Source organism: Juglans microcarpa x Juglans regia, chromosome 4S (genome assembly GCF_004785595.1).
Source record: "Juglans microcarpa x Juglans regia isolate MS1-56 chromosome 4S, Jm3101_v1.0, whole genome shotgun sequence".
Lineage (NCBI taxonomy): Eukaryota > Viridiplantae > Streptophyta > Magnoliopsida > Fagales > Juglandaceae > Juglans > Juglans microcarpa x Juglans regia.
The window spans coordinates 22,049,322-22,070,371 of NC_054601.1; the positions used below are offsets into that span (position 1 = coordinate 22,049,322).

Sequence of the window (21,050 nt, forward strand, 5' to 3'; positions counted from 1 at the left end):
AAAGATAAAGAAAAAACTAGCAGAAATCACAATAACCGAAAGGAAAGATAGAATGGAAACTCAGTCAGTCCTCAAACCAACGTTGATGGATTCTGGTATAACGAATTGTTGATCTACTACTTCTAGAAGTCCCATCCAAACTGACAGTGTTGTAAGCTACCCTTTTATTCCTCCATTTTGCATCCAAAACGTTGCATTCACTTAAGTCCCCAATATCTTCCTCCCAAACGACATTGTCTTGGTCAGGAACATAACAATCCCCTTCCCTTAAAGAATCTTGCCCATATGGTGTGGGTAAAGTTCCTTCATCTTCCAAAGAGTCTCCCAAGTATTGTCATCCGAGGTTGTCCCTGACCACTTGACTAGCACTTTCGTTATCGATCGGTTTTCCCTACAAATGAGGCGTCTGTCCACCATGAGCTTTGGTTCCAATTGTATTTCCCCATTTTTGTCCACTGGTAGAAGTGTAGGAATTAGTTGGATTTGGTTCCTAAGTTTTTGCTTGAGGTAAGAAATGTGAAACACCAGGTGAATTCTCGCCGAAGGAGGTAAATCAAGTCGGTAAACCACGGGGAGTTGCATAGAGAGAGTAGGGACATAGAGGTGAAAATGTGATTTTCCTACTAAATGTACACAAATGAACAACCTCTTAAATATTAAAAGCTACATACTTCTCTCTCAGCTTAATATATACTAGTACTAACACATGCAATAAAAAACTACCCACCAACCATCTTATCCATTTCTAACTATTCTTGACCTGAATAATTTGCATGGAGCCCTGATCCAACAATGATATTAAAAAATATTCACTGCATTTTTTTAAAGCTAAACAGCCCAGAGTCAAACTAACTCTAAGACTTTTTTTAATATATAGTTATAGTTGTAAATTTTATTATTTATTTTCTATCTTATCATTCTCTTCACGTGTAGATCAGATTCTTTCTCAATAAGTAAGTCCAATACATAAAATATTTAATTAAACGAGATAGAATATAGAGACATGGTTTAAACTCAAGATCTTTACTTTACTATCATGTGAAATTATTATTTGTTCTAAAAGTTTAAACGGATGAAAAAATATAAATTTTATTATTTATTTTATATCTTAACATAAATAAATATAAGATTTATATAAAAAAAATTAATATTTTAATAATAAATCTCATTTCTTTTAAAAATGAATGCACAATACCGACCCAACACATTACTGTTTATAACATTAATCTATTTTTCCTCTGTCAATTCTCTTGGACGCATGATTTATAAACTTCCATGGTATTATTATTATAACGTGTGCTAACCATGCAAGTCCACTCCCTACTTAATCCCTAATAGATTGTCTTTTCCACTTTTCATGCACACACACTCATGCTATCTGCCACGAGATCATCTTAAAATGTAAGAAAGCCCATTCTATACATTTCCACTCAGAAGACTCCAAGGAGTACGGAAAGTAAAAGATAAGGATAAAAGTCCTTGAGAAAGAGGATGAACATAAAATTCTGGCATGGCGAACGGTAGTAAGGTGTAAAAGACGAGAAAATATTGAAAAGATACCTCAAGAAGTTACTCTCATTCACTCGCACAGTTCCCCTCCCACCAGCTGCCATTGGCAGTTGCCAAATCATAAAATGTAATAATGCCTCTCATTGACACCTTTACTATCCAATCCCCTGTGTTTGCTTTGCTTCTACTCTGATCTGTCTCTTTCACTCTTTCAAAGAACTTTTTTTCCCCTGTTTTTTAATTTCTTTTTTATGTTTTAGCTCTGTTCTCTTGTAAGGGACGAAGTGGGTTTAATTCTTTGCTCCTCTGGTTGATTTTCCTGGAAAGCTGGTACCCATTTGAGGAATAATTCAAATGGAACCTGGGTCGAGCTCAGACTCCCTTGGTAAGGTCGAGAGAGTGAAGGGTGGTGGTACGACTAGACTTGGCTCTGTGCTTCCAAATCCAAAGGTGGAGCCGTTTGTACCAAGAATCGATCACAACCCCAAAGAACTGAGATCTTGGGCCAAGAGGACTGGCTTTGTCTCTGGTTATTCTGGGGGCACTGAGACTAGTGCCAGTGAAAAGAATGATAGTGCTTTGTTTGATTTGGAGAAGGGCCTTGAATCTGGAAACGGCGGGACGTCGCCGAAAATAGAGATCGATCCGGTTCTGGGCCGGACCAGGCCCAACCGAGGGATTGAAATCGAACCTGTGGTGAAGAATGAGAGGGATGGAACTGGGAAGAATGAGAATCAGAGGAGGAGGACTAGGGACGAGACTAAAGTCGATGAGAGGAAAGTTGGTCTGAATGCAAGTGGGAGTCGGAATGGGAATGCGCATGGAATTGCGAATGGGAATGAGAATGGGCACAGAAACGAAGTCCCGGAAGTTGCTCCAGCGGCTGAGCCAAAGAAAGAGGATGGTGTATCTGAAAGAGATGAGAAAATTGATGTTCCTTATGGTGAAGAACTTTCTCAAGGAGGGTGGCAAAGGCTTTCGGGAATGAATTATGGGATCAGAGAGAATCCTGGTTTTGGTTCGTATTTTCACTAACTTGATGTGTTTCTTTTGGGATGAAATGGTTGTATATAGATTACAACGAAGTTTTGGAGTAAGGCTAATGGACTCTCTCTCTCTCTCTCTCTATATATATATATATATCCGTGTATGTGTGCGCGCGTGCGTGCATGAGTGTGTATTCTTCTTTATGTAGCCAGAAAACTGTTCTCTTCCGTTTGACATCTTTGGAAGACTTGAGTTGGGGTACTTGAATCTTCTGGAGTGACTTGCTAGAATTGAGTACCATTTTCTGCTTCTAATCCGGTTATTTAATTGCAGCACCGTCGGTATATTATGGCCTGCAGCACTATTTATCTTTGGCTGGTTCACTAATATTCATCCCCTTGATAATTGTACCGGCCATGGGCGGAACGGATGTAAGCATGTTACTGTTCCTTTAATGTCTATTCCTCAATTTAATAGGTCGATGGTACTTATGTCTGCATAAACCATGACAGAAGGATACTGCTACTGTGATTTCAACGATGCTGCTGGTTTCTGGTATTACTACAATACTAAACTCCTACTTTGGAACCCGACTTCCTTTAGTTCAAGGGAGCTCATTTGTATATCTGGCCCCAGCGTTAGTAGTCATGAATGCTCGGGAGTATCGAAATCTTACAGAACATGTAAGTTCATAAGAACCATTAAACGTTTCATTCAATCAGCTGTAAGCTTTTATAGCTTTGCAAGGAACACCCTGATCATTTTTAATTCCAGATAGAAGTTTGGCGTTTATAAGACATTTTTACTTCCCACGAGGTTTAGGACAAAAATTTCCAGGGCACTTGTGATGATGAAAACCTTTCTAGTTGGATTGAATAACTAACTAGGCATCACCGAGATGATTTTTCTGTTGAAGCATGTTGTAAATACATTGATGATATATATATATATATATATTTTTTTTCTTATAATAGCAAGCTTATTTGCAAGTCAAAGAATCAGATTAATGGATGTCTATGTTTTCCATTTGGATGACAGTCATCCTTTAGTTTCAATGTATCATTTACTGCAGAAATTCAGGCACATAATGAGGGAACTGCAAGGGGCAATAATTGTTGGTTCAATATTTCAGAGCATTTTGGGGTTCAGTGGTTTGATGTCCCTTCTTTTAAGGTAAATCAAAGGGCATCTTCGTTGTCACTGTCCCAAAATTTGATGCTTGTTTAAAAACATTTTTAAAAAGTATTGTGAAAAATAATCCACTTTCTTGATTGCATCAGTTCTGCCACTCTTGAGTTCTGTCATACTGCACTAATGAGAACGTAATACACCTTTTAAGATGTAGTTTCTATCATGTTCAACTTCCTTTTCACATGGGCAATTTGGCAAATATCTCAGTACATTCTTAGTTCTAATGATTCCATGTGATCGAAGTAAATAGAAAATTTGGAAAAGGAAAGCTGCCAAATTATTCATATAAATAAGAATACTTGCAGGTTGATTAACCCAATTGTAGTCGCACCAACTGTTGCTGCAGTAGGTCTAGCCTTTTTTAGCTATGGGTTTCCACAAGCTGGTAGTTGTGTGGAAATCAGCATTCCACAGATACTCTTGCTTCTTGTATTTGCCCTGGTAAGTGATTTTCAAGCAGTTATTATGAATTTAGGTGTTTCATTTCTAAGTAGGCCTATATATTACGGAGTTCTACCTTAGATTTGTTACAGATAGTGATTATAATGTAGAAGAGGTGTTTTTTTCTTCTTAATTGATTTAAATGGTATTTGCAAAGTATTCAAACGACTTACTGTTGCACTTTTACTCTTTTCAGTACCTTCGTGGAATATCCATATTTGGGAACCGTATATTTCGGATTTATGCGGTATGCTTCTTACCTTTTATCATGGCAAGGTAGGAGATATTTTTAATAAGTAATAAAAGTCTCATTTAAAAGCAAAATAAGCAATCCATGTGCAAAAAATCTATAAAGAGAAAAATATACAAGAAAATCATGGAAGTTAGGCTCATTGAAGTCTATAGAAGCTGTCCAAAGGAGGAAAGTATTGAAAAATGAAGTCTTGACCTCCATCGTCCATTCATGGTCCTGGGAGATACAATTCAGCCGAACAGGACAATTTTAGTTGTAGAGTTTAGAACTGCCATGAGCATGGCCTTTCTTCTCATGTATCCTGTTGAAGGTTGACTAAAATTCCCATTTTAGATTGATCTTAATCGAGTTTCCTTAGCATGAAAGAAATAGGAATCGGTGACTTAGTAATTAGGTGTGCCTTGCCCCAACTAAGAGTAGAATTAAGTGTATGCAGTTGTAATAAACTATAATGACAAACAAAGAAGTAAATTTGTGAGTTTTTTCTTTTTTAATGGGTTGGGCATTGAGGTCTAGAAGATATACTCAAACCAGATCGGGACAATTTTAATAAGAACATTGTTATATTTTTTCTTGTCCAAATAAACCAGGTTAAAACTGCCACAGCATGGTCTTTCCTTCCATGCATCCCATTGAATGTTGACTGAGACTCTTATATTAGATCGTTTTATTAATTGAGTTTTCTAGGCATGAAAGGAATAGGAATTGTAGACTGAAGTAGTACTTTCTCTGTTTCTCAACAAAATGTAGAAATGTAAATCCTGTAAATAGGGATTGCTTTCAAAAATTGAGTGACTCTGGCTCTAGTACAATTTCTGGATAAGGCTTTAGTCTTAGATGGTTGCCTACTATGGTTCTAGCTACATCAAGCGAATGAAAGTAACCTGCTATGGCACAACGCATTCTACCTAAAGATTGTGGTCCACATCATGATGATGATTTTAAATGCAGTGCTGAAACCTAAACAATTCATGCCTCCAATAGAAGCCTTTCGTAAAAGTCATGTACTTCTTTTCTATTATTTTTTTAGTTGATGAGGCAAATGTGTTTTTGGTGATCATGGTTATTACTCAGTTAATCTTACCGAACTATACCAAACATTGCAGGTTCCACTGAGCATTATGCTTATATGGACATATGCATTCTTTTTGACAGCTGGTGGAGCATACAATTACAAAGGCTGCAGCCCAGATATACCCAGTTCCAACATCTTAATCGATGCGTGTAGAAAGCATGCATACACCATGAAGCATTGCAGAACTGATGTTTCAAATGCATGGAGAGATGCTGCGTGGGTCAGAATTCCCTACCCTTTTCAGTGGGGTATCCCCATTTTCCATTTAAGGACTTCCATGATCATGATTATAGTTTCACTGGTCGCATCAGTGGATTCGGTGAGTAGTTTACAATTCAAGTGCACACAAATTTATTTCTTTGGGGTTGATGGGGAAAAGGGCATTTTTTCTGCAATTATAACAGTCTCAGCTATAGTACGGGTATCTTACCATTCTATAATAGTGCTACAATTGAAATCCATCTCTTGTAGGGGAATTTGGAAGTGTCTAATGATGCATGACTTCCTGATGTGATGAAACTCATGTGACTTCATTTACTGAAGAAAGTAGAAAAATAGAGGATGCAAAGTCTCCATTCTTATGTTTAGGAAATATTTCTTTATAGGGCACTAAATAAACATAGAGATGGAATTATTTTTAATACACTGATGCAAATGGTGCAACAAACCAAACCAGGTTGGAACATATCACTCTGCATCTCTGCAAGTTAATTCAAAGCCTCCCACTCCAGGAATCGTAAGTAGAGGAATTGCAATTGAGGGCTTCTGTAGCATATTGGCTGGACTTTGGGGCTCTGGAACTGGGTCATCGACCTTGACCGAAAATGTTCATACAATAGACATAACAAAGGTGGCAAGTAGAAGGGTGGTGGAAGTTGGGGCAGTTTTCTTGATCCTCTTCTCGTTTGTAGGTAAGGCATCATAAACTTATAAAAAAAACCCATGATTGAGGCTGAAATCCTTCCACAGGTACATCCTCATGAGGCCTAAAGATTGGCATGATATGTATATAAATGTGTGGCTTAGACCATAATCAGGAGAGACCTGAACACATCCAAGCCAATCTGTCAGGTTTGATAGCTGAGATAAAGTATAAGAGTCTCCATATCCAGATTGGATTTTTTTTTTATCCTGTGTCAACAAATTTACCTTGCTTATTATCATTTCTCCGTGATTACTTTCTGTTGTATTTTAATTTGGATTAATTGCATTGATCTCTTCACTTGTATTTGGTAGGAAAAGTGGGTGCACTTCTTGCCTCTATACCACAGGCATTGGCTGCTTCCGTACTGTGCTTCATGTGGGCCCTTATTGTGGCCTTGGGTCTATCGACTTTGCAATATAGCCAGACAGCAAGTTTTAGAAACATTACAATAGTTGGTGTGTCATTGTTTCTTGGTTTATCTATCCCTGCCTATTTCCAACAGTATCAACCTGAATCCAGCTTGATACTGCCAAGTTATTTTGTTCCTTATGCAGCAGCTTCAAATGGACCAATCCACACTGGCAGTAAACATGTAAGTTGCTCTTTTTCCTTTTTTGGTTCTAATGGAACTATAATGCTCGGCATTTAGAGTGTAGCCAATTGAGTCAGCTTACCCTTCAAAAAGAAAAAGAGAAAAAATTATCTTCAGAGTGTGATTAGCGGTGTAAACAACACATCTTCGAACAAGTAGTGTGTGGTCAAACCCTATTCATTTAATTTTTATTTGAACATGAGTCAAATTTGATCTCATTGCCAAGTTTATATTTTATGTTACAAATGGTTCGTTGAAGTTCAAACTTGTTCACTAGCTAACTAATTTTGACAAAGTAGTTTTATTATATTATATATTATAACTTTATCGACAAATTTTAACAAACCAACTCTATTTTTTTTGTGATAATTTATGTAGTTTATATATGAGTCCAACTTGCAAGCCGGTATGGAGAATGCACCTCCACACTAGCTAAATGGCTTGATTAGATTTGCAAGAGAATTTAGTTTTAAATCTATCTCGCAAGTCAATCTTGCAATGTCTAAAGTGTGGATATTGTGTTGACAGTCCATATATATAGATATGAATGATTATATTCATAAGAGTTTAAGCATGATGTCTTGTCTTAGGACTATGTTTTCCCTTTATGTTTTGATGTATTTAAGATATTCTACAGTTAAATTATAAAAAATAAATAAATACCAAGTTATACGAGATTATAAAGTTGGATTTAGTTTTATACAGCTTGTATTAATCAATAATCTGTCATAATTTTCTGTTCAGGAATGACTCATTTGATAAACAAACCAAGCCAGATTTGAGTTTGGTTGTATTGATCTCGAATAGCTTATCGAGTAAGCTTATTTATTTATGACCCTTAAAATGATTATATGAATGAAAGCCATCTGTGAAATCCTAGAGTTATGTTAAATAAATAAGTTCATTAGTTTCAAAGTACTAACATCAAGTATAATGTCCCATAAATAGGAAAAACTTTTATGCCAACTTGATATTGGATTGCCCGGGTAGAATGGGAAAGTGCCACAAGGAGGTTTTTTTTCCCCTAACGATCTAATTGCTTTTAACCAAAAACAAATCCTCGTTTTAATAGAAGACTTCTACTATGCATGCAAAGGATTCTATATATGTGACAAAACAATGGTTTTTGTGGAAGAAACACACAGAGGGAGAGGGAGAGGAAGAGAGAGAGAGAGAGAGAGAGAGAGAGAGAGAGAGAGAGAGAGTTTTGTGCTAAGCATTCATTTATTTTTTTGTTTCCCGCTCCTGATGAGAAAGAAGAGCTGATCCATCATCTTCCTCATTGGATATGTTTCAGCTTGATTTTGCATTAAACGCACTTATGTCTATGAACATGGTGGTGACACTGTTGGTGGCATTAGTATTGGACAACACCGTCCCCGGCAGCCGACAAGAAAGGGGGGTATATATATGGTCACGGGCTGAAGAAATTGCAACCGACCCCTCATTTCTCTCAGACTATGCCCTTCCAAGAAAAGTTGCCAAGTGTTTTTGCTGGGGAAAGTGTTTGGGGGTGTGATTGGCACACAATAGAATTATCAATCAAGTACCTAGGAAATATCTCTGCTTGGAGAACACTCCCTGGATTTTTCTTTGGGGTTGGGGAAGCAGTAATGTTTGGAGATGGTAGTACGGCAGAAACCAAGATATAAGATAGCTCTATATACATATCATTGTCTTCTTCCTACAGGTAATCTGAAGTTTCGCTTCTTGTCAAATGCTGTTGTAATTGACACAAACAAACAGGATTCGCTGCAAATTGTATCAACAATCAAAACACTCTTTTCAAAGAGCCAGCGAGTTCTATATTTGGGAAGTTTATCAGGATTTCTCTATGTTGTGTTCTATCCTTGTTTTAAAATAAAATTGTTATATACTATAGTTCCATCTTACTGCATTGATGTAACATTATCCATCAATTCTTGAATTTTTTTTGCTTTTAGTAATGCTAGATACAATTTTAGGGTGTGCAAGTTCTGCGATTCACCGTTAAAAAAAATAATTTTTTTACGTGAATTTCAGATTTACTCACTTTTTTTCAAAAAAGTGCGTAAGACTTGCATATCGAGAGACTACAAATCCCATTACAAGAGGGAACCCAGAAAAGAAAAAGAGAGAGAACTTGATTTACTCTTTGTTTGGTACAAATACAAAAGAAATTAGTGTAGTCGGAAGGCAGTTGTTGATCTTTTACTTTGCCAATCCTGAATGAGTGAACGTAGGGTGTGATTAGGTGTGAGCTGTGTGTGCTTGAGTCGCAAGTTTGTCATTGGTGAAGTATTGTGCCCCGTTGCCAGCCATTCCTCTATGGCTTCTAGCTCATACGAAAATCCATCTGCTGCCACGTGTGGGTTCTTCATTATATCCTACACCAAAAATATATTTATTTATTTTATTAAAAAAAATTATAAATTAAGGGGATTTGAACATTTTCTCTACTATTGAAGTAGATATTTGAGAAGGTCCCATGCATCAAACTTGGGCCGAGAATAGGCCCAAACTTCATCTCAACTTCTAAGCCTATTTTTCTGTTTTCTGATGAAATTGATTTGAAAAAAAGTCCAAAATGGTTAGGAGGGCAAAAACCTGATAAATGGGGCAGAGGAAAACTTTGGGAGCATCGTATGGATCTGCTTCATCAACACCTCCATTCATCACTGCCTCAGATTCTCCTCTTTCCATTACATCATTTGCCTTGTTCTTAATCTTATTTAGCTGTTCCATTACCCTTGTAATGCTTAGGTCTGTCTCGAGCTCACGGTTAACGGACAAGCACCTCGTTGCTAAGCCTGCAAACTCCTCCGCCACACCCAACGGCCAATCTACGACCATCTCATCCAGAAACTGGGCCGAGGCTGCCCTTTCCGTTGTCGGCGTTTCCTCAACTAATTCAGCCCAATTTCTCCCAGTGAGAAGATGTAGCATTATGGCCCAAAAGCCCGAATGTCCAACCACTTCTCGCATTCATTATGGGCTTGTGAGAGCCCATAACCACTAATCTTTGCCACATGATGGTAATCAAGGAGTATGTTAGAGGGGGCGAGGTGTCCATGAATCATGGGCTTGGGCTGTGCCGTATGGAGGAAGCCCAGGCCCGAGCAAACCTGGATCGCAATGCGGATCCGGTCATGCCATTGAAGTACCTGATTATTTCTTCTCCTAGAGCTTCTGCCGGAGGGAGATAAGATGTCCCTTAAGTTGCCATTGTGCATGTATTCAAACACAAGGCATTTTAACTCTGTGCACAGGCCAACCATTGCTACCAAATGCGGGTGTCTAAGATGGCCTAGTAGATCCACCTACACAAACAGGGAGTCTTTAATGTTCAGTCAAACCCATAAATAAATAAAACACTATGGGAATTGGAATATTTCAGCAAATTAACACAATATCCTCCTCTCTTCTAAGGTCAACCCTATAAGAAAATATTTATATAAGTTTTTTTTCATCTATTTATTCTGTTTTAGATTATATATTGTAGACCCATCCCTTATATCTCTTGTAATCGCATGCTCATTGATTTTTTTTTTGTGTGTTTTTTTTCTATTAATGCTTTAATTTTCTTTCTCTCAGCCAGAGAATATTATATATCTGACTTTTATGACAACCATAAGATAGTTGTGAATATGACTCAACCAGATAAAACCCAGACCAAATGGATGGGTCAACTATTCTTACAAGTAATGAAAGTTCAGAAATTAACGTGACTTCATATAATATGTTATATTTATTTTATAATAAAAGTAATTTTATAATTTGACGTACCAAATCAATAAATCATGTTAATTTGTGAGTATACTTTTATAAAATCTTTTTATAACTAAAACATTTCTCTCCGAGTATCCCTCAAGAGAGATGTGGGCAAATGCCACTCAAGCACAGGGCCATTGGCTGAAATTAATTAATTTTAAGAATATATAACGTTATTAGTTTAAATTTCTCATTTTTTTATAATGTATTTTCATGCATAGAAACACTAGAGTGTGCAAATCTCTTTTTGAAAAGAAATGAGGTCCACCATAAAAGAAATATGTGATTTTTCATGTGAATTCTAGATTTGCATGTTTTATATTTTTCATGTGAAAAGTATAAAGACACGTTAAATAGTACCTTAGCTTGGAAAGCTGCATCGAATAGCTCACAGCTCGAACTCAGCAGCTTGATTGCAACTGTGCCATGCTTCATACGCCCTCTATACACATTCGTCCAGTCCCCTCCAGATTTCAATCTCTTACTCTCCGAAAAGTTATCCGTTGCTAATCTGATCTCCTCGGACGTGTACTCTCTGTAACCACAGCTCACTCCATTAAGCTTTGAAACCATTCCAATGGCATCTTTTTCTTTGCAAAACTCGATCCTTCTGTTGAACACATCTCTTTGTCTCCGAAATTCCTCGATTTCCTTCACCATCTCTGCCCTCGTCACCACTGCCTTTTCCAGCTGGGCCTCGGCTTGTGACTTTGCCAATGTGGAAATCTGCAGCTTGTTCGAGAGCTCGGTTTGGAGCTGTATCATGGAACTTAGCCTCTTCTTGCTTTCTTCAATGTCGATTATTACTTCGTTCATGTGTTCCTTTTCTGCGTCTAATCTTTTCTCCAACTCTGATCGATTCTTAACCTCCTCTTTTATCCAAGCTTCAAGTTCTTCAGCCTGCATCAAAATGAAAGGACAGGCAGATTCATGGTTTTTTCTGAGAAACCAAGATAAATCAAGCACTCAAAATATAGCAACTAAGAGCTTGTATTACCCGTGGGATGCATAAAGAAAGGACCCGTTCAGCTTTTGCATGCCTTCCAAGGTTGTCCTTGGCTTCTTTTCTCTTCAACTCAACTTCCTGCTGGACTTGACTAATTTTACTCCTTAGAGATTCGATTTTTTCTTCGGGACTCTGATAAAAATGCCAATATATATTTAGTAAAGAATCAATGCAACTATGAAATGGTATCGAAACTGACAACTAGAAAGAGACAGAACATGGAAAATGGCCTTGGTCCGCTCGAAACACACCCACGTATACCATCACTGTCACACTGCCGGCAGAGTAACCCAAGTAAAAATAAGGATAATCGTCGGTTTAAAAGGGGAGAAATTCTATTTATCACTCCACACTTCGAAAAATATCTCCATATTTTATGAAAAGCATCCACTGTAAAAAATTTATAGATGTGAGAGTAAATAGTATTTATGAATAGTAAATCCAGAAAGTGAAAATGGACTTGGTGACCAAAAACATCATTTTCATAAACCTACTCCCTAGTCCGAATCGAAACAAAAACAGTACTTGCAGCTGAATGAACAGTATTAAATACAGCCACAAATTGCGAAAGAAAAAATATCTATGATATTTTAGTTACCATGGTGGAATCAGTGTTCTCAGATTCTGCTGGGCTAGCTTGGAATCTCTCATTCTCCTGGGCAGGATCATCTGCATCCAAATCTGAAGACAACAGCTGCTGGAAATAACTCTCAATTTCTTGGACATGAATCTCCCACTGATTTTGTGAACTGGGTGGTTCCAAATTTGATGATGAAGTAGGTGAGTAGCGAGAATTTCTTTCTGGGGGATTTGTTTGATCGGAGAACATCAATCTCCCTACCCAACTTTTGAGAGAAGACTTATTTCTCATTCTTGCAACCGTACCTCCTTGTTCGTCCTCCATGATTTCTTCCTGATCTTTTTGTCCTCTAAGGAGCACCTGCTTTCCTCCACAAATTATGTAAAACTCGCAAAAATCCGGCTTGTGCTGATGAATGAAAAACGACCCACTAATCATGCCCTTCGATTTCCTATTGAAGTTAAACCAGAAAGGAAAAAAAAAAAAAAACAGAGATTGGTCAATCAAAAATGGCATATAAAAAATAAAGCAAATTCAGCAAGCAATATCCAAAACATAAAAACATGAAATTGAAATCAGAAATGCATACCACGACGAGGACTTCATGAATGTGAACCCCATGACTAATTTGGTTATTTGGAGGCGAAAAATCAAATCTAGGATGAGCCTCTGTATGGGTTCATCATGTTTCTCGACTTTCAATATCTCACACTTCACCTATGAACGAAAGGAAAATTCTGAAAACCGTTAAAGATTGTAAATTTTTTTTTATAGCAAAAACATCCGAAATCCCAGCAAGCTATCAGAGAAGCAAAAAAGAATGAAACCTTGCCGCAGAAATTTATATAATTGGAAAGCAACTTCTCAATCTTTTCTCGTTCATATTTCTGAAGAATTTCTAGTTTCTCCTCGGATACAACACTTGCAGGTAGTTTCCCAACTGAAACGGAAACATGAAACTAACAAGAGTTAATCTCAGACCAATTCACAAACGCAAAGAAAACTGAAACAAATCCCGAGTAATCTCACATGGTGTGTAAACAAAATCTGGGTAGACGTTGGCAGTTACATGGAGAACGACGACGGAGATTTGTTGAGAATTCCATTTTCTAAGCGTCCACTCCAAGGTCCTAAATCCATCTTCGATATCATTTCCGACTGCAACATAGACTTTCTCCGCTTCAGCATCCATCGTCTACCACAAGCTAGAATTCAATCAACTCTGTTATACATTGAGTCGAATAAATTCCGGGGAAATTCAACAACATAAACGGACTCCAAGTCCCGCTTACAGGTAAGCGAATTGAAAGGCGAAGGGTGTTGGAAGATTCCGTGTGAAAATTCCGTCAAAAAGTCCGAGAGAAGGCTGCCGTTGGACTGCGTTCTTTTTCCATGGAGATTTCGAGGATTTCAAAGACCATCAAGGACGGCCAGGCTTGGACTTCCTTTTCGGCTTAGCGGGCATGGAGAGAGGTTGGTTCCTCGTCGCTTGTATTTGCTTTATACGAAATGTGTTTTGCATTCCGCGCTTTGTCCGTGAATTTTGTTGTACCAAAACCACCCAAAATCACATCCAAACACAAGATAAAAATAATAGGTAAGTGATTCGATAATTTACGTACATCCACCGTAGTAAAAACAGTAGATTTCAAAATATTTGTATAAAATATATAAATTCTAACAAGATTATCTCTATCTCTATAAATGATCATCTTCTATGTATTTCTCATACACTATTTCATTTACAAATGATCTCATTTTATAAGAAAAGCTTCAGGATAAAAACAGACAATTAAATAAACTGTAAGAGATAAGCTTGATATTTTAGAGACAAGTTTGATATTTGGAGATAAGCTTAATATTTGGAGCAGCTATTTAAGACTGTTAAGGAGTTACTGTTCACACTTGAATTGATATTTAACAAATTTTGACAACAGATCAATGTGATTTTGCTTTTACGCAACTATATATATAATATGAGAAAATGTTAGATAGATCGTGTAACTATCGTATATCTTTTTAAAAAGAGTAGAGTTACGATTCATTATTAAAATTTAATTTTTTTATATAAATTTTATATTTATTTAACTTTTTTAAAAGAAGTATATGGCACTTGCGTACTTTATGATTATAAATATCATTTCTCTTTTGTCATTATATATAGCAATGTTAGTTATAATCTTAAATTATGTAAATTTCGCTACTCATTTTGGAAAAAATTGAAATATGTTATTGAAAGATAATTTTTTCAAGTGAGTCAGATTTAACATAAATTGTGCGAGACTTATATATTTTAAGACTTAAAGCAAAGTGAAAGAGAATCGAGAGAAGATTAAATCCATTATTAAAATTAGAATAATATTACTCATCATCTCATGATATGACATTAGATTAGTAAAAATTATTTATTATATTTTACTTGTGAACTTTTCATCTAATGTTATATCATGGAATAATGAGAAAATAAATTATGAATTGATTTAGTCTTAAAATTAGGAGCATTCGATTGTCAAAGATGTGGGGAGCATTTTAGATTGATGCAAGATCCACGGTCTATGACGGGGAACTCGGGAGCAGGTTGTTTTTATGCCTTTTTAGCTATTTTGGATTACTATATTATTCAGAAAATAAAAAATAACGCACTTTAAGAGGTTGAGTAAAAAAAGTGCACAAGAGACATTGGCGTGGGGGTGTAGCTCATATGGTAGAGCGCTCGCTTCGCATGCGAGAGGCACGGGGTTCGATTCCCCGCACCTCCAACTCTTTTTGGCTTTTTTAGCGCACGAACAAATCTGCACCTCAAGCTTAATAAGAGTCTAAGACTCGTAACTTATGTATGAGTTATTAGCAGTAAGAATTTCGAATTTAAAATTAAGGACTCATTTGTTTTCAGAGATAAGATAAGATGAGTTGAGATTAAAGTTAAAAAGTTGAATAAAATATTGTTAGAATATATATTTTAATATTATTTTTATTTTAGAATTTGAAAAAATTGAATTGTTTATTTTATTTTGTATTGGAAGTTGGGAAAGTTGTAATGATTAGGTGAAATGAGATAAGATGTTTTCTGAAAACAAACGATGCCTAAGATAATCGAACCAATTAATATAAAGACAAAGGGAAAAGCTTCTTTGCCCACTTTCTTTTACTGCTGGTCATTTTTTTTTAATTTTATTTTTACTTAGTGATTAAGGAAGTGATTTTAAGTGTATTGGTGTATTTTTTTATTTTTTAAAAAAATAAAAATGTATTAAAAACTGTGAAAAGAAAAAAAAAAAAAAAAACAGACTGGGCGGCACGGCACGGCACGCCCAGTGGTAAATGCTGGGCGACAGAGTAGCATTGCCCAAAGACAAATTATATTCGCAGTATGAAGTGTGTAAGTTTCGAACACTCCCTTTAAAAATAATGAGTAAAAATGCAACTCACATGAAAGTCATTTTTTAATGATGGACTCCACCTTTTTTCAAACAGAGTGTACGAGACTTATATATCCTAAAATTATATCCAAAATTATTTTAATATAAAACTTCGGAATATTCTTAAAATTATTTTCTAAATTGCCACTGAACCTAAACTATTATGTTTTAGGCTACGTTTGGTTACAAAACTCAGCTAAACTCAGTCGAATTTTAACCTGAGTCTAACACTCAAACACCCAACTCTCAAATTACTAAACTCATCTCAACTCAAAATCTCCATACATGTGAGACCTATAATATTTTTTAACTTAACAAATCTTTATACGTGTGATCCACAATTTTTTTCAACTTCTCATAAAAAGTACTAAACTCATATTAACATTCAAACACACTTTAAACTCAGTTTAGATTGGCCCCACATAAGTCTCTGTACTACTCAACTCACTACTATTCATAAATATCTGAGCTCAGCTCAACATCTAAACGTAGCCTAGAGTCACATCTCTAGTACTATAAAAAACTTGCAATTACCCCTTTATAAGAAAATTGACATAACTATCATGCTTGATAAGCAAATTAAGAAATCTAAAGATTATAAAAAAAAAAAAAAATTATAAAAAGTTAAAAAAATGTAAAACTTAATTTAAAAAACAAAATTAAGAAACATTAAAATTGAAGAATTATTTATAAAAATTCAAAAATCATAGAAAAGATCTAATTTCTTTACGATGTTTTCAGAATTTAAACGGTGAAAAATAAAAAAATAATAATAATTTCTTTGCAAAAAATTAAGTGGGAGACTTGTTTAATAAAAAAATCAAGAATATTGCTATATGTTTAGGGCGTGCAAATCTCCTACAGTACATTTGAGAAAAAGTAAACTTGATTATGAAAAAGTTACGAAGAAATAGGAGTGGGTTCTGATTCTGACGGAGTCAGAATGCTCACCTCTGGCCTCCGACTGGGGTCAGAGGTCCAAATATCTTTTGACTTCGATTGGAGCTCAGAGCTCTGATCGAAGTTGGTGTGGGCTTTGCCTTACTCAGATTGGGTTTGGACGCACAGTCTAATATCGAAAGCTCAATCTGAAATTAATCCATGTTTAAAAAAAGACAAAATAATGTAAAAAATAAAAAATTTCTAAAATACTGTGTACAATGAATAAATCACGTACAATATAAAAATATGTGATTTAATGTGTGCAAAGTGCAAACGATAAATTTAAATTCTTAACTAAAAATTTGCAATAAAGTCAAATTTGCAGCACCAAAATGTAAATAATAATTTAGATTTGATTTAAATAGCCTAGTCCCACATTAGTCCTACCAATCCATAAATTTGAGTCGATGACTCGATAGTGATCACTAATTTCCTGCATGAAGTTTTACTGATCATATAAACTATCTTTTCTTTAGTCATTAAAATATAGACTTTTAAACCATCAGCCAAGTGATACATGATATAAATAGAACACATTTACATTATGAACTCATCTCCACCTTTAACTCTGACAAGTTTTGCATGATGGTATTGAGTTTCTCACCAATAAAAAGGTCAGGGGTTCTCCATCCAATGGTGCTTCTGTCTCAGTCATCCACAATTAATTTAGAGTTCACAGCTATGTTTACAAAATCATATAAATTATAAATCAAAATTATGTAAATAATCATTTAAAATCATAAAGTTACATGATTCAAGCTTATAGCTCTCAACATCAACAATATTTACTACAATAAGTGTTGAATTAACCAGTTCTGTGTGCAAACGAGGGCCTCAACGGTGGTCGGAGATAATGAACTCCGATAAGCATCCAAGACATTACCTCCAGTGCTAAACGACAACTCAGAGGCAACCATAGTGATAGGAATAGCTAGTACATCCCTAGCTATTTGAGAAAGGACTGGAAACTTGCCACAATTCACATTCTACCAAGTTAATATCTAAAATGTTTCACTAGGTGCTTCGACATCTTCCATAAAGTAACACTCAAGCTCAGACTTACACTGCATAATATTCCTCGATGCATGGTTTTGACAATACCGTCGTAGCCACAATAAATTTGAACTATGTGCATGTGTGTCATTCCAGGAAGATGTCGATCTGGTCAGGCATGAGGAGCTACCACTTCCGGTTGAAAACTGACGGCTGCTGTTGTAATGACTATATAAATCATCAATATCACATTTAAGTGATCTAATAAACTGATCAGCGTCCTCATTACTGAGGATATCCCTAATTCAATCTTCTACAATTCCCAACTTATATCGGGGGTCAAGGATTAAAACCACAAGTAATAACCTATTTATCTTCTCCACATCTAGAGTTGAGCACCGACAATGTTGAACTGCCCTACCTCTAGCTCCGATTCGCATAGCCTCCGATCTGACTCCGACTTGTCGGAGAGAAGTCGGATTTGGACTTTTTTTCTGAACCCATTTAGAATTTCAATTTGACAATTTTGGGATCTTCCTAATCAGATTTGGGATTCCATATTTCAGGTTTTTTTTTTTTTTAAAGTATTTTTTCAATTTCAATTTTATTAAAACATAACTAAAATTGGAAAAACAAATCATTGTACAAGTTATTATTATTATACATGTTATTATATGTTAATGTTTATACATTAGTATTACATGTTGTTATACATTGATTATTATACATTCCCAGTACATGTTATCATACTTTAGTTATTATATATTAGTATTACATGTTATTATATTATAAATTTATATATTTATGTTTATACCTAATACATTAGTATTAAATGTTATTATACATTAGTTATGATATAATTAGTAGTACATGTTATTATACATTAGTATTTATACATTAGTTGTTATTATACATTAGTGTTACATGGTAGTAATAGTTAATAGTATGGTATTTACATATACTAAACTATTATTAGTGAATTTAGTCTATTTATATTATAGTATAAGCATATTATGTAATAATAATTTCCTCATACTATTATATTATTGAATTCAGTTAACTATATAAGTTATAGTTATATAAAATAAGTACAATATCAAAGTCGGTACATCGCCATACCCGACTCCGACTTTTTTGGTTAAAAAAATTCTGACTTATCAGAGTCGGAGCGGAGTTGGTGGTAAGTCGAAGGCAGAGTCGGATTTTTAGATTTTTTCTCAGCCCTATCCACATCCCCCCAAATATTTATTATATTTGTATTTCATCCTCATATACATTGCATTCAACAAACCGACACTGTCAGCACAACTCTGTTGCAAGTGGTCATAAAACCGTGAGAGCTCCTCAAAGTACATGTTCATAGTAGGATATCTTGTCTCAAATATCCACATAGTTATGTCATAAAATAACTTCAAAAATTGAACAAAATATCTGACATTGGCTCAATCAATTGTGTCTTGCACACCGAGCCCTTTTTTCCCCCATCTGACTCTAGCAAAGCATACCTCATGCCACCATCCTCAACCTCTATCTGCTCGAATGTTGTTAGGTACTTATGCGCTACATCCAATATCATGTATGTAGAGTTATATCGAGTCGGAACGTCCAGTTGCAACATACTAGAAGATGGGATCTCAAGTTGTTCGGCTATTGCTTTAAACTGGCAGAGCCGTTGAGGGGAATCCCTCACATATATCACAAGGTTCCGGATTTTAATAATGTAATCATCAACCTCCATGAACCCCTCAAAAACTATGAAGTTGATGATATGTGCACACAATCGAATGATATCCTCTTTTACCGTCGTATTCTGCCTGAATCAATCAGTGGCAGTGTCATTCGCATTAGCATTGTCAACCGTGATACAAAACATTTTTCTAATCCCCCAATCCATTATACAATCATTCATCTCCTTGCCAATAGATGAACCCCTGTGATCAACCATTCTTTTGAAGCCGATAATCTGCTTCTGCAACGTCCATTCACTGTCAATAAAGTGGGTTGTGATAATCCACTTCTACAACATCCCCTCACTGCCATCAATGACCGTAGAAGTCTCGTAATTCAGTTTTGTCTGATCAATTGCCATCAACCATTTGTGTATCTTATACCTTTGGCAGGCCGTAAGATATGCTATTAATACTAACGTGCCTTGCTTCTTCGAGTGACAATCGCATAATTGCCCACAATAGTGGTATCGAGCCTGCGGATTCTCACGATCACTAGGAACTTTGGTGAAATATTCTCATGTCTATGACATTTTTTCACTACGTCGTACTGGTCGATCGGCCTCAACATTAATCAACTCATCCTCCTCATTAAGCGTATCAGCATCTTCCATATCTATTGGGACTTTGATTACTTATATAAGAGGTAACTGCTCTAGATGTGAGTCTATGGTCCGAAGTACCTGTCGATGATGCCAACGACTGTACGTCATCCTCTTGTGGAGAATCGCGGTGAGATGGTGTAGCATCCATAATTTGCTATGAAAATAATCTGAAACAATTAACAAACAACTGTCATTTAACAACTAATCGTGTTTGTAGTTTTAAAAATAAATAAAATACAAAAACGGAATGTCCACTCGAGTCACACTTGAGTGAAGACTTGAGCAAACAATCTGGTAATGTTTGCTCGAGCCACACTCGAGCAAACATCGAGCGGACATTGCTTGAAGGGCACAAATCGATTTTTCCCCAAACAAAATCCCACAAATCTCATGATCAAAATCCTAAAAATAGAAATCACCCCATTCAAACAATAAATCAACAACAAAAATCACAAAAACAATAAATTTCACAAACAACTTCAACAATTTTTGAACCCTAAATCATTCAATTAACAGACACAAAAATCCTTATAACAAAATATAAGTCTTACAAGAAATAACGGGGAGAGTTGTTGTACCGTGGCTGGCGGCGATGCAGGCAACGGGGATAGAAGATTTGGAGAAGCTGAACCAGAGAAGAGACAAAGAGTTGCTGTGCTGAGAAGAGGTGAGAACGAAATGAAGGGGGTCCTGCGTTTTGGACCCCATTGTGAATAAAATGACGACGTTCTATTAAATAGAACGACGTCGTTTTACGTAGATTAATTTTTTTTTTTTTTTAAATAGGGTTGGAGTAACTCCGGCTCTGACTCCAATTTCCAAAAACTCCAACTCAGTAGGAGTTGGAGCGATGTCGGAGCTCGGACAGAGTCGGAGTGGTTGGAGCTTTTGGCCACCCTACGAAGAAATCACTTTTTTATAGTATTATCGCTAATTTTTAAAAGGATTGTATAAGACATACACACTCTAAAACTACAAAGATTATTTTTCAAAAATAAGACGTGGCAATCTGAGCTAGTTGGAGAAATAAATAAATAAATTTTATATGAAGAGCG

At 35.9% G+C, this 21,050-nt stretch overlaps 2 protein-coding genes and 1 non-coding gene across 3 annotated transcripts; 2 read left to right on the plus strand and 1 right to left on the minus strand.

Moving 5' to 3' along the window:
- The first annotated feature begins 1,527 nt into the window (after nucleotides 1-1,527).
- On the plus strand, nucleotides 1,528-8,852 carry LOC121263453 (nucleobase-ascorbate transporter 11-like). Its single transcript, XM_041166353.1, has 10 exons — nucleotides 1,528-2,527; nucleotides 2,830-2,927; nucleotides 3,009-3,179; nucleotides 3,569-3,669; nucleotides 3,993-4,128; nucleotides 4,325-4,375; nucleotides 5,488-5,775; nucleotides 6,133-6,367; nucleotides 6,693-6,973; nucleotides 8,271-8,852. Exons 1-10 carry the CDS (start codon nucleotides 1,864-1,866, stop codon nucleotides 8,490-8,492), a joined length of 2,247 nt encoding a protein of 748 aa, XP_041022287.1. The 5' UTR covers nucleotides 1,528-1,863; the 3' UTR covers nucleotides 8,493-8,852.
- Nucleotides 8,853-9,075: 223 nt separating this feature from the next.
- On the minus strand, nucleotides 9,076-13,696 carry LOC121263461 (putative U-box domain-containing protein 50). Its single transcript, XM_041166362.1, is given in 9 exon segments — nucleotides 9,076-9,339; nucleotides 9,560-9,903; nucleotides 9,906-10,272; nucleotides 11,084-11,623; nucleotides 11,721-11,861; nucleotides 12,328-12,760; nucleotides 12,899-13,026; nucleotides 13,137-13,249; nucleotides 13,339-13,696. Coding segments are annotated over 9 exon segments (2,436 nt in total). The 5' UTR covers nucleotides 13,502-13,696; the 3' UTR covers nucleotides 9,076-9,132.
- Nucleotides 13,697-14,995: 1,299 nt separating this feature from the next.
- On the plus strand, nucleotides 14,996-15,068 carry TRNAA-CGC. The gene has a single exon. It is a non-coding gene; the product is annotated as a tRNA-Ala (tRNA).
- Nucleotides 15,069-21,050: the final 5,982 nt, after the last annotated feature.